Genomic DNA, 24695 nt, shown 5'->3' with positions numbered 1-24695 from the left:
TCTGCGTCTCAGGTCTGGATTGATCTTGCTTAGAAGCTGACGGATAAGCTGGAAGGAACCATGACAGCAGCATTCTCTCAGGTAACAAAGGCATCAGCACTCAGCACCAGCCACAAGATCCTCATGGTGCTGCAGTATCCAAGCACCAGTTCACCCTTCCAGTTTGTATGTGGGAACTGAGGCACGTACTCACCCAAGAACTTGCAGCAGGTCTGTGTCAGAGCTAGGAGTAGAACCCAGCTGTTCTGACTTCCAGACTGATGCCCTCCCAAGTAGACCATGCTGCCATCATTAGCAGCTTTCTGTGCTAGTTAGCTGTGCAATAGTGAAGGGATTGAAGCAAGGCCAGGTAGCAGCTCATGAGCACTATGTTCCCTGGGAGATCCCAGGCTCTGTACCCACCACTTCCTCATTCCCAATCAGCAGATTCCTCCCGCATCTGTGAAATTCATCTCCTCCCATGCCTGTTTGGGGGAGGAGAGTGTTTGCCATGTCCCAGCAGCTGCCTCCACCCTCCCCTTCAAAGGTGTTCCTCAGCATCTTTCTGCAGAGAGGTCTGGGGGTTGCCTGGTTGGCCCCTGAGGCTGAGTGGCTGCATGTGCTCAGGAGCAGTCTTGTGCTGAAATGGTGGGTGGGGGAGTTCTGGCCCACCTCTCTTCCCCCATTCTCATGCTGCTGTGTTGCTTGGTAAGTGCTAGTCACCTTAGAACAGGAGTGGCCAACCTGTGGCTCCGGAGCCACAAGCGGCTCTTCAGAAGTTAATATGCAGCTCCCTGTATAGGCACTGACTCCGGGGTTGGAGCTACAGGCACCAACTTTTTAATGTGCTGGGGGGGGGGGGGGGTGCTCACTGCTCTGCCACAGGCCCCGCCCCCTCCCCATAGCATGCCCTACCCTTGCTCCTTGCTCCCAGAGCCTCCTGCATGCCTCAAAACAGCTGATCAGGAGGGAGGGGGAGGCTCTGATTGGGTCTGCTGGTGGGTGGGAGATGCTGGGGGGCTGCTGATGTATTACTGTGGCTCTTTGGCAATATACATTGGTAAATTCTGGCTCCTTCTCAGGCTTAGGTTGGCCACCCCTGCCTTAGAAACAGTGAGACACTGCTCAGATGGCCCTGATGTGCGCAAGGCAGCGGCACACAATTCCAGGCCTCCCACTCACAGAGCACTGGTTCCTCCAGATCCAGCAGCTGAAAATACATCCCTTTCCTTAGTGTTTCAGTGGCAAGATTGGTTGGAGCATTGTAGCCATTTGCTGCTTAGTCAAAAGTTCCCCCAAACCAGACCATTTGGGGATTTCTGTGGCATCAGGTTGGGTGATCAGCCAGTCAATGGGCATCAATAGAGAATCTACCACAACCTTTGGTAAATTGTTCCAATGGTTAATTTAACACTTTAGGGCTAGTCTGAATTTGTTTAGCTTCAACTTCCAGCCATTGAATTGTGTTCTACCTTTCTCTGCCAGCTTGGAGAGGCCTGTTGAGATGAGTTCCTGTCTGCATCCTGTAAAACTTGCCCATACCGGTATTGCCCTGGCCTCTTCTTTTGTCATTCAGTGTTGCACGCATTCTAAAGCAATATGCATTTCCTCACCTTTTGGGGGCGAAGCCAGACTTTGAGGCACCTGCTCCCCTACTTGGTGTAAACTTTGCTTGTGCCAATCAGAAACGAACACAAACAGGTTCTGGGCCCCGTCCCCTATGACACTTCTATGATGTCATAGTTGGTACTTTATGGGCTGCCTGCCATGTGCAGGCAGGGAGAGGAGAAAGAAAAACGAATCCTGTGTATCCTGTGTACACCCGTAACCGAGCCTGATCACCTCGAAGCCTCTCTCTCAGCTCACGTGTTTCAAACAGAGTTTCTACGTTTGCCGGTCATTATGCGTTGGTTTGTATTTGTAAGTATCAGTTATTACTAATTGCTGCATCTTTGTTTATAAATAGTTAGTAGATAGTTTAGTCATTGTGTGTTTTAAGTTTCATTAACTCTATTAGCTAATCAAACGCTGCTCCCTTACCCCTTGTAATTATCCCCAATAAAACTTTAAATTGATTAATTTTAGTTGTGTGTGTGTGTGTGTCTGCAGTTTGCATCATGACCCATACTCTCCTTGCATCCCTTACCAATATAGTCTATTGCCACGTGCAGCCTGGTAAATAACAGGCCTGCATTTTCTTTCGCCCCTGCGTGCCCGTGGCAATCCACAAGGCCATTATTAAATACTCTATAAGTAACTACATGGGAAACAAATAATCGTTACCCCTTAACCTTCTCTTATTAATATATTCTGATTATGCGAACACATGACTCCATTAGGGTAGGAAATCATGTCACACACACACCCCTTTGAAGGTAACCTATCTTGGTGCACTTAAAAGCATCACATACTAATTGAAAATATTTTATGGTAAAACTGGTTTGCTGCATATTTCATATTCAAATTCCCAAAAGCTCTAATTTATGATGTCATTAACTCCAGAGTAGAATTACATGACTCTGGGTTTGGCGCTGATCCTGCAAACTCATGCACGTGAGTAACATTTTATGAACATGTGGGTGTTTAGAGGCCCTGCACCTTCTCCAGGATCTGGGCAATGCGCAGAGAATGAGCTTAAAGTCAGACATTGACAAAGGGACCATTACCTGCCAGGGATGGGAGGACTTGGGGGTAGGGTGACATAATGGAGAACAATCTTTGTGCTGACAGATGCAGTCTTTGCAAAATCACAAATAACCTTAAAGTACAAAACAAAAACACCACTATTGGTTGGGCTGCACCAAGGGGGGCTCAGCAGGCTGGAGATATAGGGCAGGGGAACAACAACTTCCCTGATGCACTGAGACCTGGCTGGGAGTGAATGTGATAAACATTGGACTTCCCATGATGCACTGCAGCAGGAAAGCACTGGTAGAAGTTAGAGACTACATTTCCCATGTATGCCAACTAAGCAAGATCAGGGACAACTTAGTCCATCCAGGAAGTCCCTGGGGCATTTCACTGCTCTCCTCCCTATTTGGTGCATATATTGGAGGGCAGGGGGTGGAGATGGAAGCTGACCCGTGGTGCAAACTTTCTTAGATGCCCTCTTCCTATTGAAGCCCCTTTAGTGCTGCTCAAACATCCTCATGGACCCATGAGAGACAGCAGTATTATCCCCACTGGAGCAATGAGAGAGAGATTCTGCAAGATGCCCTGTGTCATACAGCAAGTCTTAAGACAAGACAGGTTTGGACCTAGATCTCCTAGGTCTCCTTAAGGACATCCTTCCTTACATTTTTCCCAGAAGAGTTTTGCTCTGTACAGGTAAAGAGATGTATTTATATGAAATGGCTGTGAGAGAACTAATGAACAAACATTCTTCCCAACCACAAGACAGTTTTTCAACTTGACATAGAAAACCTGAAGTGAGAAGAACTGATGAGAAATTCTCATTTTCTGCAGCTTGAATGTGACAACAGAACTGCTGGTGGCAGTGTTGTAGCTGTCTTGGTCCCAGGCTATTAGACACACAAGGTGGGTGAGTTTTTTTTTTTTTTTTTTTTTTTTTTTTTTAATTGGACCTTCTGTTGGTGAAAAACAAGCTTGCAAGCTACACAGAACTCTTCTTCAGGTGACCAGTCTGTGAAAGCTTCTCTCTCTAACCAACAAAAGTTGGTCCAAAAGAGATTACCACACCCAACTTGTGTCCCTAACAACAGGACTAGGTCAGACAGGAGGTGACTGTCCTGCAGTGGGCCATATGATGGTGTCAAAGGGTCAGGAAATGCAACCTAGGCTAATCCTCTATGACAGCTTCCCCAGAATTGTGCGCTTTGGGCTCCCTCAGTTCTATAGTGATTTCATTGTATGCTTTAAGGGGATATTTTCATTGTTTGTGCCAGAAAGATCCTTGGGGTGGAGTGTGTCCGATTATACAGCAGAAGTCAAGAGTTAACACCTGCAGATACAGGCCTGGTGCAGTAACCAAACACTTATATGCACTTCAGGGCAAATCGGATGTTTTCCCTAAGATAGTGATGCCCAAACCCATATGCAGAAGTCTGTCCAATAATGGCTACAGAACACACAAACCCTCAGCACTAGCAGACAGAGTTCAGCTGTAAGTCATTGCCTCAGCTACCCCCAAAGGGCACAACATCCTAGGCTTGCGTGTTAGAAGAGTACACAACATTGCAGCATTAGTGACTCACACAGAAAGTCTGCTTTGTCCTCAACTAAATCCAATCTTTACTCAAGAGGGACAAGTTAATCAGGGAGCAGCATCCCAGAGTCCAGGGTCCATTCCACAGAAAACAGGACCAGCCCTAAACTGGGGAACGTTCGAGCAGGCAGGTCCTTACGGATGAGTTTGGAACCCAACCTGTCATGTCTCAGCCCTCACCCACCCACAGACAAGTTCTCAACATTTTAGTCTTAAAAGGGGGTGAACAATCAGATTTATGCTCCTCCCACCCCACACATACAGAGGCCCGTGTTTAACCTCAGAAAGGGTAAACTTGGTTGGAAGAGTCAAGGTGTGCGTGTCTCAAATCTGAACTGGAAGCAGCAGCCATGTCTCCTTGCTTTTCTGGTACATATTCATTAACTATCAGGCAGCTCAAGCATTAGTGCCCCTTAATCAGGTTTTGTCCTTTGAACCTCTCATCCAGCCTGTGACTGGGACTCAGAGAAGACCTGGGCCTTTCCGCATCCCAGCAAACAAGGCAGCAGCCTGAGCCCAGATGATAATACGTTTGGAGAAATGATACTCAGCTCCAGGAGTAGGATATCTGCCAGCGCACAAACCCCTGGCTTGCACTATGAGACATGCATCCCCCACCAAAAACTTCTTGTGGTACATCCTGGCTCCTACTTGTCCCCTTCACCAACTGCTCTATGCCTTAATCTCCCTCCAATGTGGCAGATGCCGCTGCATATACTAGACCAGAGGGTACCCCCAGGTGGACAGATGCAGGTAGATGCACCAGGTAAAAACCATACTTTTTTTTTATTGTTAAATCATAAAGGTATCAAAATTAAAAGAGGAAAATTACAGGGGATTTAACAGAACTATGGGGCGAGCCAAGGGCGTGGCGGGAGACAACACCATGAACACGTGGGCGGGCAGTGAGAAGGAGGCTGGGGAGGGGCCGGTGACAGGCTCAATCTCAGGTGGGCACCTTGCTGGGGGGGTTGCGCCAGTGGCTTAGGAATCATCTTCACCATTGGCACTGTCTCTGTCGTCCTCTCCTTCCTCCGCCTCCTTCTCGTCACCCTTGATGGATTCCAGCTGGGAGAGAGGGGACAGGAAGGGGTTAGCCACAGTGACACCCACTCTGCCCTGGCTTTCTCTGGTTTCAGGGTTCATACCTGGTCATCCCCTCGATCCTCATTATCATCATCGTCCAGCAGGTCCCCCTCCTCAGCAGAGTCATCTGCCCCAGCCTCAGACTCCATCTTCACGTTGCTCTCCTCCTTCTTCATGGAGCTGCTGCTCTGCTCCTCCTCAGACTTCTCGTTCTTCATCTCTGCAGGGGGTGAAGTTGGGTATCAGGGAAAATGCCACCCCAGGGCCTCGTGCCCACCCGCCATCCAGGGAGCTGAGGCTGCCCTGAGCAAAGCACACCCCATGGAGGGGGACGGATTCTCCCAACCCTACCACAGCTCCACACCAAGGACAAACCAACGTGGGTCCCCCGAGGGAGCCCCACGTCCTTCTCCACCCCCCCTCTCACCCGTTTGTTTACTTTGATCCTTCTCGATCTTTTCCAGGCTCTCCAGCAGCGAATCCACTTTCTGTTTGATCTGGGTCAGCTCCTTCTTAATGGTCTGGATGTCATCACCTTTCACTGAAACCCAAGAGAAGTAGGGGACTGATTGCCACTAGGACCCATCCCAACAGGGTACAGGCTGCAACCCTAACTCCGGAATGCAGGGCCTTAAGACCCCGCACAGGCAAGGGAAAGTTAGTATCAGTACACACTACTCAGAATGGGTCTGGCACCTGCAGCCTGTCTGACCCCGCCCCAGACTCCTCAAGTCAGCACTGCAGGCTCCGACACGTACATTTACCAGACTTGGAGGATGATCCTCGCTGACCACTCTTGGAATTAAAGCCACTCTTGCCTCGGCGGGAGGTGTTGCCAGAGACACGCTGGCGTTTGGAGGGCACCACAGCCCGGGCGATGGGGGGAGGTGGGGGCACACGTGCTGGGTAGCTGTACATCCTAGGAGCAGGAGGAAAACAGTGACCCCCGAGCAACAGGAGGACCTCCATGCACCCACCTGCACACTGAGCTGCAGAGTGTTACGCCCCTTGAGAGATTGCGTGTGCAGTGCCAAAGCTTATCGTCATCCTCCCAGGACACTCAACGTACCTGTCATAGTAATCCCGCTGGAAATCATAGTCCAGGTCAAAGGAGGACCTGGAAAAGAAAGCCCATAAGACAGGGTCAGGATGGGCAGACAGCCTGGGGGGGAGAGAGGGGGGAAGAGGAGAAGGAGGAGGTGATGGTGGGGAGGGACCCTGCTGAGGAAGTGGGGAAAAAGGTGCTGCTGCACCGAACCTGCTCCTCATGGAGGGAGACAGGACCCAGCAGCCCAGCCTGAGGGACTCACTGGCTTCTCAGTGTAGGTTATACACACACGCACACACGGAGCCATGCTGCAGGAGGGAGGGGTAGCTTTGCAGAGCAAACCCACCAGCACCTGTCTCTCCAGTTTGCCTACCACCCAGCTGCTACGAGCTGGGATGGGCCTGGGCAGAACCTCCCACACCCAGGGAGCCCCAGCAATTCAGACACTTGGGGCAGGGGCCTAGGCAGCCCGAGACACCCAAGGGAGGCATCTAATGTGCAGCCACTTCCCAACATCCCTCCCCACCTCTGGGAGACAGAAAGAGAGAGAGAGAAGAGGTGCCCACGCAGGGCATAAACGCGATATAAAAAACATAAGGGTCCCGACCTGACTAGAGGGGACGGAGAAGGTGGTGCAGCTACTGACCCGTACATCTCTGCTGCCGACCGCTTCACGCCTGCCTTGCCCCGGTTCACCTTCGGCTCAGCCGCCAGGTTGATATCTGGAAGAGAAGCAGACACATGCTGAGCAGACAGCCCTACTCCTCATTGATGTGAGGAACTAACAACACTTCGACTGACTGGAGCCAGGCCCATAGGGGACAGCTCCTGGATCAGAGCCACTCTCCCCCACTGGAGTGCTAGCTCTGACCAGTGCAGCTCACCGGCATAAAGTGATAGCATGATCCATGTTCCTCTCCAGCACGACTTGGTACCCAGCCCCACCAAATGGGCCATGGGGAACAGCTGGCAGTGGGGAAGCAGACACACAAGCGCTCATCTACCACAGAGACCAGGCAACGGGAAGGCTCCCCACACAGGCAAGGCTTGCCCAGAGAAAATTCCCAACTGCAGACTGTGACCACAATGTATCCAGCTTGCAACAGGGCCTGTGTGTGTCAGTGACCCAGCCACGCACTGGCAACAGGGAAAGGGGCAGATTGCATAATGGGTGCCTCAGTCTCCATAGAGCCCCACAGACATCCCCCGATTCACATCCCTGTGCCCAAGACTTCTTGAGCATCACACCCACCTCCCTTGACAGGTCAGCACTAGGTGTCTGTTGGCTGCTGGCCAGTGCCTGTAATAGCTTCTGAGATAAACCTGAGCCCTGGGGGAAGAGGCAGTGGCATCTCTTGTATCAGAGATCTGCAGAGGGTCAGAAACCTGCCACTCTGAAACACCCCCCCCACCCACCCCCATCCCCATCCATTCCATGTTCACAGTTCTCCTGCTCCCTCCTAGCTCCTATGACCAGGCGCTGCAGCGGGGCACCTCAACAGCCCAACGACTAGCCAGGATGGGAGTGCTGGGTGAAGCTCACACAGAACCTGGCTGGTGATCAGCTTATCTTCTGCAGTGCGCGCGGATGGGGCGGGAGGCACAGCTAGGGGACGCCCACCAAGGGTCTGGCCAGCAATCTCCCTGGTATGGTGTGGTAGGGTTAGGGCAGACAGGAGGTGCTCACCTGGGACCAGGCCAATGCTATCCCTGACATCTCCCAATTATGTGAGGGTGGAGGACTGTCTGGTCTGGCTTAGGGATGCAGTCAGGAGGCGCTCACCTAGGACCTTGCACATGCTAACCCCGCGATACTCCTCGGTGTGCAGGAAGGGGTATCTAATCTGAGTTAGGGATGCAGCCAGGAGGCACTCACCTAGAACCTGGCCTGCGATCATCCGGCCATCCTCCCCAGCCACAGCAGCGCGGGCATTCCGCTCGTTGACGTACTGCACGAAGGCAAAGCCCTTGTGCACAGAGCAGCCCACAATTTTGCCGTACTTGGAGAAGATAGCCTCCACGTCAGACTTCTTCACCACCAGCGTGTTGAGATTCCCGATGAATACGCGCGAGTTCATGGAGCGCGGGTCTGTCTTGTTGGTGACGTTGCTGGCCATGGCTCACGCGCAGCACGGACCTGCTGGGGTGGGGAGAGCTGGTCAGAGGGACAGTCACAGAAATGAACACACCCCATCTCCCTGCATCTCGAAGCCAGGTCCGGTCTCCACTGCCTTCCATCCGGGCATCCAAGTGCTTTAGGACGAGGGACCGCGATCTCAGAACCTCCAGTCACAGCACAAGGCAGGACTCTCACAATTAGACTTGGGTGAGCAGAGGGAAGGCCTGTCCATGGCTACAGAGTGATCCAGTGCCAGCCAGATCCACCCCCTTTTAGAACGACCATTGTACAAGGCACTGGTGAGAGCTCATCTGGAATATGGTGTGCAATTCCAGTCTCCCATGTTTAAGAGATGCAGTCAAACTGGAACAGGTGCAGAGAAAGCCTGCTAGGATGATCAGATGAATGGAAAACCTACCTTATGAGGGGAGACTTAAGGCGCTTGCCTCATTTAGCCTAACAAAGTGAAGCCTGAGGGGAGATGTGACTGATCTCTATAAATACATCAGAGGGATAAACACCAGGAAGGAAGGAGTTGTTTTAATTAAGGGCCAATGTTGGCACAAGAACAAATGGCTATAAACTGGCCATCAACAAGTTTAGGAATGAAATGAGACAAAGGTTTGTAACCATCATAGGATTGAAGTTCTGGAAGACCATAAGAACGGCCATACTGGGTCAGACCAAAGGTCCATCTATCCCAGGATCCTGTCTTCCGACAATGGCCAATGCCAGATGCCCCAGAGGGAATGAACAGAACAGGTAATCAGCAAGTGATCCATCCCGTCGCCCATTCCCAGCTTCTGGCAAACAGAGGCTAGGGACACCATCCCTGCCAATCCTGGCTAATAGCCATTGATAGACCTATGCTCCATGCATTTATCTAGGTCTTTTTTGAACCCTGTTATAGTCTTGGCCTTCACAACATCCTCTGGCAAGGAGTTCCACAGGTTGACTATGCATTGTGTGAAAAAATACTTCCTTTTGTTTGTTTTAAACCTGCTGTCTATTAGGCCTGGTCCCCACTAAGCCCCCACTTCGGACTAAGGTACGCAAATTCAGCTACGTTAATAACGTAGCTGAATTCGAAGTACCTTAGTCCGAACTTACCGCGGGTCCAGATGCGGCAGGCAGGCTCCCCTGTAGATGCCGCGTACTCCTCTCGCCGAGCTGGAGTACCGGCGTCGACAGCGAGCACTTCCGGGATCGATCCCAGAACATCGATTGCCTGCCGCCGGACCCTCCGGTAAGTGTAGACGTACCCTTTATTTCATTTGGTGGCCCTTAGTTCTTGTGTTATGAGAAGGAGTAAATAACACTTCCTTATTTACTTTCTCCACACCAGTAATGATTTTATAGACCTCTATCATATCCCCCCAGTCATCTTTTCCAAGCTGAAAAGTCCCAGTCTTATTAATCTCTCCTCATACAGCAGCCGTTCCAAATCCCTAATTATTTTTGTTGCCCTTTTCTGAACCCTTTCCAAGTCCAATATATCTTTTTTGAGATGGGGCAACCACATCTGCACACAGTATTCAAGATGTGGGCATACCATGGATTTATATAGAGGCAATATGATATCTTCTGTCTTACTATCTATCTCTTTCTTAATGATTCTCAACATTCTGTTCGCTTTTTTGACTGCCGCTGCACATTGAGTGGATGTTTTCAGGGAACTATCCACAATGACTCCAAGATCCCATGCCAAGGGGAGCAGTGGAGGCAAAAAAAAAAAAAACCTACTTTGTTTCAAGACTGAGCTTTACAAGTTTAATAGAAGTGATGATATGAGGCTGCCTACATTGGCAAAAGGCCCATCTGTGACTTCTATTAGCAAATATCCCTAACAGTCAGAAATGAAACACTAGAAGGGGAGGGTTGAGTTACTACAGAGAATTCTTTCCCAGGTGTCTGCCTGGTGGGTTTTGCCCACATGCTCAGAGTCTAAACACCATATTTGGGGTCAGGAAGTAATTTCCCCCCAGAACAGATTGGCAGAGACCCGGGGGGGGGGGGGGGGGGAGGGGTGTTGCACCTGCCTCTGCAATGTGGAACACGGGTCATTTGATAGTTTGAACTAAAGTAAATGGTGGATTCTTTGTAACTTGAAGTCTAAGTCAAGGTTTGAGGACTTCAGTAGCTCAGCCAGAGGTTTCAGGCCTATTACAGGAGCATATAGGTGAGATTCTATAGCCTGATGTGCATGAGGTCAAGCTAGATCATCATGATTGTTTCTTCTGTCCTTCAAGTCTATGAAGAACACTGTGTATACAAGCCCCCAGAGCATCTGTTGCTGCAGAAGACACTATACCACCTACGGAAAGGAGAGGCCCAACACTTAGCCCTAGGCACTTGCCTAGCTCTCCAACTTTTCCTGACCCTGGAATACAGCCAGTGCCAGACCCAGTCACATAGGGCTCCGTCTGGCCCGGAATCACCTGGCAGCAGCCACCACCTCAGAGGAAGGGCTAAGAAACCCCACAGCAGGCAGTTCCCCCCCCCCCCAGGCCCCACAGTTCTGGGTCAATCCAGAGTCTGAAGGAGGAAAGCTTAGATCCCTTCCACCCTTGGGTTTTAGGATGGGATTTCCAAAAGGAGCCTAGGAGTTTGGGACATGGGCAATAGCCCCCCTCAGTACTTTTGGCTATCCCAGTCTTAACCCCGGCTAATGGAACTCTGGATGAACATGCCCAATCTGCCTGGACCCTACCGACCTCTTGGCCTCCTCAGCGACACCATGTGATGGGGAGTTCCACTGGCTATGTGTCCATGGCATGAAACGATTTCCTTTTTAGTAGCATCACACTAGCTGCCTTTCCATTTCATTAACTCTGCCCTTGGTTCTGTAATGCGACTGCAGATCTACCAGCTGTTGTTGTGTAACCCTCCATTCTCTCCCCTCTACGAGGAGCCGTCCCAATCTCTTTGCGAAGCAGACAGGCTGGATGTGAACGAGCAGCCCTATCTTGGCTCATGTGGACCCCTGGACCCTTTCTCCCAGCAGGCCATTTCCATACTGGGAGTGGTGAGGGGCTGGACTGTCTTCGTGCAGATCCTGCCTTGTGCTCCACTCCAGCCAATTCAGACCAAGGAGGCAGAGTGACCTTCTCTGGGTCACCCAGTGACATAGGGGCTCACCTCAGACCCAAGCACTTCACCAAGTGCTCTCCCTCCCCGACATTCTGTGCATGCCTTCCCAGCTTCCCTACAGACAAGAAGCTGTTCATGAAAGAGCAATGACTTGCCCCTTCTGATGGAGACAGGCACAGGATATGATGGGCATAGGGCAGTATACAGGCACTGTGCATCAGTGGTATGAGGCAGGGATCAGCATGGGGGCCATGCTGCATGACATGAAGATGGAGTACAGCTTTATTTCTACTTGCCTCTAATAAAGGGGATGTTCTCTCATGGAGCTGCAGGGGGCTGGGAGGGGAAGGGAACAGAGGTCTGGAAGACTTCTTGAGAACTGTCCCCCATCTCTCAGGATGGGATTCACCCTTTACACTCAACTCTGCTGCAAAGAAGATTGTTGCCCCCCACACAAACAGCCCCACTCCCCAAAAGCTCAAGGCGTTGGGGGCTGGTGAGTTAACACACCTGCATTTCGACAGCCAGACAGAGCATCTGCCAGGGGCTCAAGGACCATACAATGAACATGGCGCCAGTGGCAGTCCCTGCTGCAGGAGCCCTTGGACTAAAGTAGCAGGGGCGGCTGCAAGTCAGGATTGAGGGGCCTCAGCAGAGCTTGGTGAGGACTCCAGGACTTGAGAGCATGTCACTGAATGGTGAGGTCAGCATGCTCCATCCCCAAAGGTGGTTCAACCCCCTGCTGCTTTTGCACATACCAACCACAGACAAGAAAAGAGAGAACAACCTACATACAGCTCTAGCGAGACCCCATCTGGGACCTGGCGCTCAGGTCCAAGACCCTCAAACCCAAAGGCCTCCGGTCCCAGAGCAGGGAGGGGAGAGTCCCTCTATACACAGGTTCAGAAGATCCCACCTGGGATCCTGTGCTCAGCTTCGGGCTCCTCACTGGGAGGGACATCTGAGGAGAACAGCAGAAGGGTTCATGGATGCTGGAAGGCTGCACGTCTGGGGCAGCTGAGCCTAATTGTGTGTTGAGAACAGGATTTCCATGGCTTCCCTTCCTCGGTCTCTCTCAAACCCAGAACTCTTCTCGTGACGCAGCTTTTGGAAGTGGAAATGTGACCACACTTACACAGCCTGCTTGCTTATCACGGCTGATCTTTCCCCTCCCACCACCAGAGTCACATGACCATGGCTCTTACCATGGCAGTACCCCCACACCCTGCAGCTCTGCTAATGCATGTCTCTGCAGCAAGCAAACCTTGGACCACGCCTGAGATACAACACTGGCACCCACAACAATGCCTCCTCCATGCCAGGGCCTTTAGTTCTGGCTGCTGAAGCTTGCAATAAAACCTATTGGCCCTCACACCTCTTACCATGGCCCAGGATGGGTTTGTATCTGCGCCGCACGTGGTACCACCAGCTGCCGCTGCTGCTCCAGGCTGAGTTTCCATGTCGTTGTGGTGGGTTGTTTGTGAGGGAAGGACGGTGTAGAGGAAGAGCGGGAGGAGGGTTTGGGGGTCAAAGGAGGAGAGGGGCTGTTTGGGGAAGGGCCATTGCTATCAGGAGCGATCAGCACCACAGACATCATATTGCAGCAACAGTTTAAAAATTGTACAAATGAAAGATTAAAAATAAAAAATAAAAAATAAAAAAATAAAAAAAATACAGACTTCCAGAGATGTTCTAAAACAATTCAGGAGAAACCAGGTCCCGCTCTCAGCAGCCAGGCAGTCAGGGGGGGAAAAAAAGAGTTAGCGTGATCAATCCACTTTAAAAATTTAAAAACCTTCCACAGTCAGGAACACTCAGAAAAACTCGATTTCATCCGGTTAAAAATCAGCAGTGTCATTATCATCACCATCAGCAACATATCAGCATAGTCAAGTCATCAGCATTATAGTAGTATAATAGTAATAGTAACTAGCAACAACAATAAAAAGGAAATCAGTGGAAAGGCAGGAAAAATGGAAAAAAAAATTGGAATAACTTACTGTAGCTGAAGATCAAAAAAATCTCACTGTAAAAAAACAAAAATAAAAATAGCCCAGATTAGAAAAACGGGAGGTGCCAAAAGGTCAAGTCAGCAACGATCATTTCTGTTCTCTCCCTCTCTCTCTCTGTTCCAGCCACGGTTACCACAGAACCGCCTGGGGAGAGCTCTCGGTAGGAGACAATCACAGCCCTTTGCACATCATCATTTCACTCTAAAAATACCCGAGAGGTCAGCTCATGAGGGGCGAAAAGGCTCCTCAACTACCCCAGCTGCTGCAGAAAAAATAGAGATAGAGACTTTAAAAATTACATCTTAAATCCAGCTCCAGTTTGGCGCAGGGAGCGCTAGGCCACGGGGACACCGTTAAAATGGCTCTATAAAATTGGGAGGTGTGTGTGTGTGGGGAGGGGGGTTAAAACGAAGCTGAGCTCCAGTGAGAAGGGATGGGGTTTCGCCTCGCTGCCCTGTGAAAGGAGAAGGGACAGATTGAGTCAGGGTTCCTCAGAAACACTGCACGCATCTCCCACTCGCCCACCAAGAGACCTGCCTACCTCCCAGGGGGCCGCAAGCTCACAGATGCCCTGGCTCAATTAGGTTTCTGGGTGCGATGAAACATGTCTTCATCTTAATCTCTCTGCTTCTCCCTATCGCCAAAGAAGCAGCTCAGATGACTTGTGAGCACAGACACTTGTGAGCTTGTGGCAGGAGGCAGCTTCAAGTGGGGGTGCATCATGTTCACACACCATGAGGCAATGAGGGCGAAGGGAAGGAGAACATACATATGCTGGAGCCAATCCTGACAGAGGATGGGGAGAGGAACCTGCAAGTCAGATAACTGGAACTCCAGGAATGTGGGGGGTTTGAGGCACTACAACCTCCTGGGGTTGGAAGAAAATATCCCCTTCCTGTCCCTGTCAGGTATTACAGAAGGCAGCTTGCTACTGGAAAAGGGGATGAGGCTGCCTTCTCTCTCTCTGAAGAGACCAGCATTAGATATAGCTGGAGATGGGATACCAGGCCAGGTGGGCCCACTGCCCTGTGGCCTGAGGGGCCATGGATATGATGTGAAAGAAATACCAGTCTACATGGGCCCATCTATCTGATCCAGCATGAAAGGGGATGGGGAGGATCCCAGGGTAGATAAGCCCATTACCACACTCGTTCAGAACTCAGACACAGAAAGTGGATTAGATGTGCAGAAGTGTACTGCGGGAGACATTGGGAGAGGAAGTGTCCTGTGCCTTTAGTATACACTGCCACCACATGCTCCCTTGGCATGGTTCAGGGACAGCCTGAACTGCAGGGTCCGCGTTACCCCAACATAAGTCACATTGTAAGTCACTCTCTCCTTCAAATCATCTCTGATCACTAGGAATAAGGCAGAGTCCCAGCCTACAGCATAGGGGGACGGGATCCTCTCACTCTCACCTATTGCTATGTTTATTAAACAACAAGAATGTCTACATGAGGCCATGCCTCTAGGATTTGAGCTCCACAGGTTGTTTCCCCAGCCCACTGTCACCCAAGAGAGGTGGTGTGATAGTGGGGAGGCTGACACTCCGGTTTGGAGTCACAACAGACACCAAACGCCTGCTGTTTCACACAAGGTTTGGTTACCTCCCATGTAGACACACACACACAGCACTGATTTGCATCAGCTGCCCAAATCCCTGCAGTGATGTTTGTGCACAGGGACCATTTACAGACACTTCTTGAACCAGAAATGATAAGGGGGTTAAGTGTGTGGCCCCTCCCTGCCATGTGAGTACCATGGCAAGTGTTCCCAACAAAGTGTGTTTTTTTGTGGGAGGGTATATGTGCCAGCCGATCCTGATCATGGAGGCGGTCTGTGCACCCTCATGCGGTCCCCCCACCACCACAGGCGCATCTGGGCTCCCTCCATCTGACATCCTGGGGGAGGAGAGAGCACCCCTGCCCAGACACCCCTCCCGCCAACCTCCAGGTCTCAGCCATCTCAGCCACGGGGATCAGCACAAAGGGGCATGCGTGTGGGGTTAGCCCTCCTCCCCCTGCAAGGGGGCACTGGTTTCTCCTGGGGCTGGAGGGAACACATACCAAGTGAGTTATCGCAAGTTCCGGCACTCCCCCACAATCCTACTCGCTAGGACGTACCATTCCCCCCCCCCGGGGGGGGGGGTCCGCCTGAGGCAGGATATTTACTTTACCAGTTATCCCGAACTCCCCCGCCCCGCCTATCCTGGTCTCCGAGTTCCGGGGAAGAAAGTGAGGTTTTGTTTCGGCAGCGCCATTCTCCCCCCACCGAAGAGGAGACTCTCCCCCCGGAACAGACCATTATCTCACCCCCATTTCCGACACTGGCCTTCCCAAAGAAAAGGGTAATTTCCCTCCCCCGGGCCGCACCATTATGGGGGGGGAGATGTCCTCCCACCCGCTATTACCGGAGAGGAATGTGTGTCCCCCACCCGGGGCCCGGGACGCGCACCATTACCGGGGGAGGAGATTGTGCGTGTCGTCGTCCCCCCCGCTCCAGGGCCGCACCATTCCCGCGAGGGGGGCAATGTGTGCGCCGAGCCCCTCCCCCGCACCGTCACTGGGGAGGGTGATGCCTCCCGGGGCAGGACCGCACCATTAACCCCCAGGAAAGGCTCGCGAACGACTCACTCACCGCTAGACCCCAATACAGCTCCGCGTCACGCTCACTATCTCTCCGCGGCCGCCTCACTCCGAGCTCCTCACAAAATGGCGGCCACGCCGCCCTCTGCGCCGCGCAGCCCGGACTTATCTGTGCCCGCCCCCTTCACGCCTCCATTGGAGGGCGGGAAACCCCCTTCTCAGCAGTAATTGGCTAGTATGGAAGTCGAGCACAATATTGGCCAATGAGAGCAAAGAGAGTGAGGGCGAGGCTAGGAGTGCCTTGCCCCTTTCTCCCGCATGCGACGGAAAAAAAGATAACGATTGGATGAGGAACGTGTCACTCCCTGACCCAGCTCCAACTTTCTATTCTGACTGGCCTGTCATTCTCCCCCGTCTCTATTACATTTTCCTTTCTGATTGGATGAACAACTCATCAGACCCCGCCCTAGCGTATAGGCCTCTGCGATTGCTCTGCTTTTGTCCTCATTGGTTGGCTGCCATGTCTGTCACTCTAAGACATTTCAACTCTTATAAGCCACAATCGAGGAAGAGGCGGGATCAACTGTGTCTGATTGACTGAAAGGGCTCCATGGCGGCGAAATTGCATCCGGGGCCTGCGCCCTGATGCCTTCCCATTGGTCACAGTGGGGATGATGACGATTCTGTTTCCTCGCGTTGTCATTGGTGAGCGAAGGTGCCCCCGATCCTGCTGTGGGAACGGCTAGCGGCGAACGCGCGGGAGCGGGTAGGTCGTGCTTCCGCCAATCAGCGCCGGGCCGCTCCCTTCCCGTAACGGTGATTGGCCGCTTTGAAACCGACCCTGTCAAATCAACAGCAGACAGAGGCCGATTTTCGGGTGGGGAGGGGCTAGAGAGGAGCGGAGCTGGGAGGCCTTGAGCGAAAGTGGAGGGGCAAGAGGCAGAGGGATGGGGGCTGAGACAGAGCCAGGAGGGGGCAATGAACTGAGGCGGGGAGGGGCTGAGGTGGGAAGAGCCAGCTGTGCCCTTCCCCTGGGCCTGACTCTGAGCGGGCTGGTTTCGGGGTGCAGACCCCCCCTCCCCACATAGCATCATAGACCTGGGAGAGACAGTGAGAGGTCGCTGAGTCCAGTCCCCTGCACTCCTGGCAGGACTAAGTATTACCTAAACCATCCCTGACAGGTGTTTGTCCAGCTTTCTCTTTAAAATCTCCAATGATGGCGATTCCACAACCTCCCGACACAATTTGTTCCAGTGCTTAACCACCCTGACAGGAAGTTTTTCCTAATGTCCAACCTAAACCGTCCTTGCTACAATTTAAGCCCATTGCTTCTTGTCCCATCCTCAGAGGTTAACAAGAACAATTCTTCTCCGTCTTCCTTGTAACAACCTTTTTTGTACTTGAAACTGTTATGTCCCCTCTCACTCTTCTCTTTTCCAGACTGAACAAACTCAATCTTTCCTCATAGGTCATATTTTCTAGACCTTTAATAATTTTTGTTGCTCTTCTCTTCCAATATTTGTCCACATCTGGCACCCAAAACTGGACACAATACTCCAGTTGAGGCCTAATCAGCACAGAGTACAGCAAAAGAATTACTTCTCGTGTCTTACTTACAACACTCCTGCTAATACATCCCAGAATGATGTTTGCTTTTTTTGCAACAGCGTTACACTGTTGACTGTTTAGCTTGTGATCCACTATAACCCCCAGATCCCTTTCAGCAGTATTCCTACCTAGGCAGTCATTACCCATTTTGTATGTGTGCAACTGATTGTTCCTTCTTAAGTGGAGTACTTTGCATTTGTCCTTATTGAATTTAATCCTATTTTCTTCAGGCCATTTCTCCAGTTTGTCCTGATCATTTTGAATTTTAATCCTAGTCTCCAAAGCACTTACAACCCCTCCCAGCTTGATATTGTCCGCAAACTTTATAACTGTACTCTCTATGCCATTATCTAAATCATTGATGAAGATATGGAACAGAACCAGACCCAGAACTGATCCCCACGGGACCCCACTCATTATGCCCTTCCAGCATGACTGTGAACCACTGATTACTCTCTGGGAACAATTTTCCAACCAGTTATGCACCCACTTTATAGTAGCTCCATCTAGGTTGTATTTCCCTAGTTTGTTTATGAGAAGGTCATGCGAGACAGTATCAAAAGTCTAACTAAAGTCAAGATATACCATGTCTACCACTTCCCCCCATCTACAAGGCTTGTTACCCTGTCAAAGAAAGCTATCAGGTTGGTTTGACAGGATTTGTTCTTGACAAATCCATGCTGACTGTTATTTATCACATTATCTTCTCAGTGTTTGCAAATTGATTGCTTAATTATTTGTGTGAGGGGTTCGGCCACAGAGACCCCCTTGGGACTGTCACCTGATGGCGCTGAGACTACCTCTGAGCCCGTTTTCTAGAACCCTGCCTTGTTGAGCCAGACACGCCAGTCTGCTCCAACACAGACCCAGGGTCTGAACCACACGCCACAAAGCTGCAGACTTAACTGAAAACGGCTTAAGAAGTGCTCCTGTCTCCAGCACCCAGACACCCAGCTCCTAATGGGATCCAAACCCCAAATGAATCTGTTTTACTCTGTATAAAGCTTATACAGGGTAAACTCATAAATTGTCCACCCTCTATAACAATGATGGAGAGAGATGCACAGCTGTTTGCTCCCCCAGGTATTACTTACTTACTTTGGGGTAATTAATAAGCAAAAGTGATTTTATTAAGTATAAAAAGTAGGATTTAAGTGGTTCCAAGTAATAACAGACAGAACAAAGTAAGTTACCAAGCAAAATAAAACAAAACATGCAAATCTAAGCCTAATACATTAAGAAACGGATTACAGATAAAATCTCACTCTCAGAGATGTTCCAATAAGTTTCTTTCACAGACTGGACTCCTTCCTAGTCTGGGCCCAATCCTTTCCCCTGGTACAGTTCTTGTTCACTCCAGCTCAGGTGGTTACTAGGGGATTTCCCATTACTGGAACCTCCTTTGTTCAGTTCCACCCCCTTATATAGCTTTGGCACAAGGCAGGAATCTTTTGTCCCCTGGGTCCCCACCCCTCCTTCTAAATGGAAAAGCACCAGGTTTAAGATGGATTCCAGTACCAGGTGACATGGTCACATGTCCTTTGAGACCCCAAGCCTTCATTCTTCCTGGCCTGACTCACAGGAAGGCTTGCAAGTAAACAACTACAACCAATTGTCCTGGTTGATGGGAGCCATCTAGATTCCAAACCACCATTAATGGCCCCCAATTTGCATAATTACAATAGGACCTCAGAGTTATATTTCATATTTCTAATTTCAGATACAAGAATGATACATTTATACAAATAGGATGATCACACTCAGTAGATTATAAACTTTGTAATGATACCTTACAAGAGACCTTTTGCATGAAGCATATTCCAGTTACATTCTAATTCACACTCATTAGCATATTTTCATAAAATCATATGTAGTGCAATGTCACAATTTGCTCTATTATCTTTTTGGGTACAGAAGTTAAGCTGACTGGTCTGTAATTCCCCAGGTTGTCCTTATTTCCCTTTTTTGTAGATGGGCACTATATTTGCCCTTTTCTAGTCTTCTGGAATGTCTCCCGTCTTCCATGACTTTTCAAAGATAATTGCTAATGGCTCAGATATCTCCTCAGTCAGCTCCTTGGGTATTCTAAGATGCATTTCATCAGGCCCTGGTGATTTGAAGACATTTAACTTATCTAAGTAATTTTTGACTTGTTCTTTCCCTATTTTAGACTCTGATCCTACCTCATTTTCACTGGCATTCACTATGTTAGACATCCAATCGCCACCAAACTTCTTGGTGAAAACCAAAACAAAGAAGTCATTAAGCACCTCTGCCATTTCCACATTTTCTGTTATTGTCTTTCCCCCCACATTGAGTAATGGGCCTACTCTGTCCTTGGTCTTCCTCTTGCTTCTAATGTATTTGTAGAATGTTTTCTTGTTTCCCTTTATGTCCCTAGCTAGTTGGATCTCATTTTGTGCCTTGGCTTTTCTAATTTTGTCCCTACATACTTGTGTTATTTGTTTATATTCATCCTTTGTAATTTGACTGAGTTTCCACTTTTTGTAGGACTCTTTTTTTAGTTTGAGAACATTGAAGATCTCCTGGTTAAGCCAGTGTGGTCTCTTGCCATACTTTCTATCTTTTCTACACAGTGGGATAGTTTGCTCTTGTGCCCTTAATAATGTCTCTTTGAAAAACTGCCAACTGTCTTCAATTGTTCTTCCCCTTAGACTTGCTTCCCATGGGATTTTACGTACCAAATCCCTGAGTTTGCTAAAGTCGCCTCCTTGAAATCCATTGTTTTTATTTTGCTGTTCTCCCTCCTACCATTCCTTAGAATCATGAACTCTACCATTTCATGATCACTTTCACCCAAGTTGCCTTCCACTTTCAAATTCTCAACCAGTTCCTCCCTATTTGTCAAAATTAAATCTAGAACAGCCTCCCCCCAGTAGCTTTCTCCACCTTCTGAAATAAAAAAAATTTCTCCAATACATTCCAAGAACTTGCTGGATAATCTGTGCCCTGCTGTGTTATTTCCCCAACAGATGTCTAGGTAGTTGAAGTCCCCCATCACCACCAAGTCCTGTGATTTGGATCATTTTGTTATTTTAAAAAAAAAAGCCTCATCCATCTCTTCTTCTTGGTTTGGTAGTCTGTAATAGACCCCTACCATGACATCACCCTTGTTTTTTACCCCTTTTATCCTTACCCAGAGACTTTCAACAAGTCTGTCTCTTATTTCTATCTCAACCTCAGTCCAAGTATATACATTTTTAATATATAAGGCAACACCTCCTCCCTTTTTTCCCTGCCTGTCCGTCCTGAGGAAGCTGTATCTTTCTATACCAATATTCTAGTCCTGTGTATTATCCCACCAAGTCTCCGTGATGCCAACTATGTCATAGTTATGTTTATTTACTAGCATTTCGAGTTCTTCCTGCTTATTCCCCATACTTCTCACATTAGTATACAGACATTTAAGATACTGATTTGATTCCCTTCCCTCCCGCCCCCCCCCAGTTCTGAATTGTTTCTCCCTTATTTCTGCTATAACAGCCCATGCTCCCCCCAGATTCCGACCCTTCTCCCAGGTCTCCATGTTTTTGACTTATTTGTGGGCTTTGGTCACCTGCCCCCGTTGAACCTAATTTAAAGCCCTCCTCATGAGGTTAGCCAATCTGTAGCCAAATATGCTCTTTCCCTTCCTCAACAGGTGGACCGCATCTCTGTTTAGCAGTCCTTCTTCCTGGAACAGCATCCCGTGGTCAAGGAAGCTGAAGCCTTCCTGGTGACACCATCCTCGCAGCCAGGCGTTCACCTCCAGGATGCATCTGTCTCTGCCTGGGCCCCTACTAGGGTGACTAGACAGCGAGTGTGAAAAATCGGGACGGGGGTGGGGAATAATAGGAGCCTATATAAGAAAAAGACCCAAAAATCGGGACTGACCCTATAAAATCAGGACATCTGGTCACCCTAGCCCCTACCCTTGACTGGAAGGACTGAAGAGAACACCACCTATGCTCCCAACTCCTTCACCCTTACTCCCAGAGCCCTGTAGTCACTTCTGATCTGCTGAGGGTCATACCTCGCAGTTTCATTAGTACCCACATGGATGAGCAGCATGGGGTAGTAGTCAGAGGGCCGGATGATCCTCAACAATCCCTCCATAACATCTCAGAACAGGCCCCTGGCAGACAGCATACTTCCCGGGATGCCATGTCAGGGCAACAGATGGGTGCCTCCATCCCCCTCAGAAGTGTCTCCAACCACCCCTACCCTACGTTTCCTCCTGGGAACGGTGGCTGTGATTCTCCCAGCCTCGGGGGTACATGGCTTCTCCTCTTCAACCTTTGGGGATGATTCCTCATCACTCGTTGCGAGGGCAGCATAACGGTTCTCCATCACCATAATGGGTGGGTTGGGAGTAGGGGTGGAGCACTGCCTGCTGTCAGAAGTAACCAGCAGACTCCCTGTATCAGAGTCTTATCCTCCTCCGGGGGCATGACAGCAGTCCTGTCTAGCTGGATAGCGTCCTCACCCTTGGAAGTCTCCATATGAATACTGTCAGTGGATTCCTCCTGTGCACGGATGCTCCTCAGTCTAGCCACCTCCTCCTCCTGTAGCTCTTCCACCTGCTTCCTGAGAGATTCCACCAGCGGGCACCTTTCACACTGGATGGTCCCCCCAGCCTGGTTTTCTGAGAGTGGGAAATGCAGGCCACAGTTTCTGCAAATCCACACCAGGATCTGCGTAGAGGCATTCATGGTTAGGTTCTCTGTCTGGATACAGGCACAGGTGGAGGAGATAGGAGCAGTGTTGGCACTGGCGCTGCGGCCCTTCCGAACCATAGTGATGTTATCTTGTCTCCCTCCTAAAAGCTCCCTCTCTCAAACACCCCTGTTTGTTTGCGGTCCCCTGTTCACTAGTTCCCCTTGGTCGCTTAGCCTCTGGCTTTTAAGGCCTTCCCTCCTAGGTCAGCCCTACCCCCTCATTAATCACACAGTGGGAGGGTGATCACAAGGCTGATTGAGGCTGATCAAGGGAACAAAGGCTCAAACTGTCCCCAAACACACAATCCCAGTTGACCTTGTAACTGAAATAACCTGAAAGACAAAGAAAAACACAAACAGCCAAACAAACTCACTCACCCCAAGGTTAGTACTCGCACCTTGTTCCTTTGCCCTCTCTCAAACTCCCCTGTTTGCAGTCCCCTGTTCACTAGCTTGAACACAGAATCTGGGTGGCCAACTCTCTGTTGGGCAGGGGCTGCACGACACCCCATAGCCTGCCACAGAGTCACTGCCAGGTCGACCTGCGCTGCCCAACGGGAGAGACCCTCCAGGGGGAAGGAATAGGGATCCTCCCAATCCCACCCCAAAATCATGGGGAGACCAGAGGCCAATAAAGCTTCCTCCCTGCCCCTTTCCCTGGGGGGAAGCCATGGCCCTTTGCACAGGAGAGGCGGGCTGCATGGAGCTGTATGAGATAGCGGTCTTAAGCAGGGAGCCAGCAGTGCTCCCCACTGCCAGGATGGATGAGGAGGTGTCTGCTCAGTGGGCAACACCGGTAGTAGATACATGTAGGGTTCAGTGCAGCTTTGAGCCATTTCAGACACTGTGCCCTCTGCAGCAGTCATCTGGCCTTCACTTCACAACAGCGCTATCTAGGTCCTGACACATGACCGCATCCCCTCCAACAGCATGTCCCAGATACCCCCATCCCACTCCATCACCACACAGTGCAGCTCATTCCAGGAAGACAGAGAGATTCAGAAGCAAAGGAGAACACATTTAGTGGGCAGATGAGGGAGGCTGCTCCATCTAGTGTAGGAGGAAGCCCTCACCCGCCCACTCTCAGTTAGGAGGTGGCCAGTGTCAGTAAGCAGAGGTTAGCGACCTGGATTTTATTCAGACTGGTACATTTAATTGTATTTCCCTGACAGAGGGCTGCTGTAACAGGAGAGGGCAGCAGACCAGGACCCACCTTAGGTCTGTCTCTGCCATCCCCCTTTGTGGGACACATTTTACCCTCCCCCAAGTAGGAGGGGTGAAAGGTCTGGCTTGGAGGATTTCAGCCTGGCTGCTTCAGGCTCCAGCCACCCCAGAAGGAAGATTCTTTCACAGAACTTCCAGCCCTGATTTGTCATGAGGGTGGTGGTGGTTGGTTTAAAAATAAGGATTTGGCAAGACAATGTGTGTGGGGGACTGGTGGTGCCACTTTACAGCACTCAGGATGAGAGAGAGATGGGCAAAGGGGAGGCACTGCCAGAGGATAGACCAGTGGTTCTCAAACTGGGGCTGCCGCTTGTGTAGGGAAAGCCCCTGGCTGGCCGGGCCGGTTTGTTTACCTGCCGGGTCCGCAGGATCAGCCGATCGCGGCTCCCACTGGCTGCGGTTCACCGCTCCAGGCCAATGGGGGCTGCGGGAAGCGCCGGCCAGCAAATCCCTTGTCCCGCGCCGCTTCCCGCAGCCCCCATTGGCCTGGAGCGGCGAACCGTGGCCAGTGGGAGCCACGATCGGCCGAACCTGTGGACCCGGCAGGTAAACAGACCGGCCCGGCCCGCCAGGGGCTTTCCCTACACAAGCAGCGGCCCCAGTTTGAGAACCACTGGGATAGATAATTTCTCACATCACCTGTCTCTGTGGCTGCTCAGTACCTGAGCTGGGGATGTGGCGTGGATGTGCACATAGGTGCCAACTTCTCCTGGCGCCGGTGGGTGCTCGACCCCCCCCCCCCCCGCGCCCCCATTCCAACCCCTTCCCCAAAGTCCTCGCCCCAACTCTGCCCCCTCCCTGCCCCTATTGGACTCCTTCCCCAAATCCCCGCCCTGGCCCTGCCCCTTTCCTGCCTCCATCCCTGAGTGCGCCACGTTCCTGCTCCTCCCTCCTCCCTCCCACAGCTTGTTACACTGCGAAACAGCTGTTTTGCAGCAGCAAGCGCTGGGAGGAGAAGCGGGGACGCGACGCGCTCAGGGGAGGAAGCGGAGGTGAGGTGA

General features: G+C 50.7%; 1 protein-coding gene across 12 annotated transcripts; it reads right to left on the bottom strand.

Moving 5' to 3' along the window:
- Positions 1–4971: 4971 nt before the first annotated feature.
- Positions 4972–16305, bottom strand: HNRNPC (heterogeneous nuclear ribonucleoprotein C). 12 transcript variants are annotated; one of them, XM_065422925.1, is made up of 10 exons: positions 16197–16305; positions 13859–14013; positions 12930–13573; positions 8215–8478; positions 6946–7060; positions 6360–6407; positions 6049–6209; positions 5718–5831; positions 5353–5510; positions 4972–5272 (listed from the first exon to the last, which is right to left on the bottom strand). In XM_065422925.1, the coding sequence occupies exons 4-10, from the start codon at positions 8453–8455 to the stop codon at positions 5189–5191; spliced, it is 921 nt and encodes a 306-aa protein (XP_065278997.1). In that variant the 5' UTR covers positions 8456–8478; positions 12930–13573; positions 13859–14013; positions 16197–16305; the 3' UTR covers positions 4972–5188. The 12 variants fall into 12 exon arrangements, with proteins under 12 accessions (XP_065278997.1, XP_065278998.1, XP_065279000.1 ...); XM_065422926.1 differs by having other exon boundaries at positions 13548–13573; XM_065422928.1 differs by having other exon boundaries at positions 8215–8475; positions 13548–13573.
- Positions 16306–24695: the final 8390 nt, after the last annotated feature.

Source organism: Emys orbicularis (genome assembly GCF_028017835.1).
Source record: "Emys orbicularis isolate rEmyOrb1 chromosome 12 unlocalized genomic scaffold, rEmyOrb1.hap1 SUPER_12_unloc_2, whole genome shotgun sequence".
Classification (NCBI taxonomy): Eukaryota; Metazoa; Chordata; order Testudines; family Emydidae; genus Emys; species Emys orbicularis.
The sequence above is the reverse complement of the archived record's forward strand: the minus strand, read 5'-3'. Positions and strand labels throughout refer to the sequence as shown.

What these genes read in the sequence shown, in the direction of transcription:
- HNRNPC (XM_065422921.1), bottom strand. Translation starts at nt 8,455, where the DNA reads ATGGCCAGCAACGTCACCAACAAGACAGACCCGCGCTCCATGAACTCG. An exon ending in CAGCGGGATTACTATGACAG is followed by an intron (nt 6,210 to 6,359) that starts GTACGTTGAGTG and finishes TCCTGCTCCTAG; the next exon opens with GATGTACAGCTACCCAGCAC. An exon ending in GGATCAAAGTAAACAAACGG is followed by an intron (nt 5,511 to 5,717) that starts GTGAGAGGGGGG and finishes CACCCCCTGCAG; the next exon opens with AGATGAAGAACGAGAAGTCT.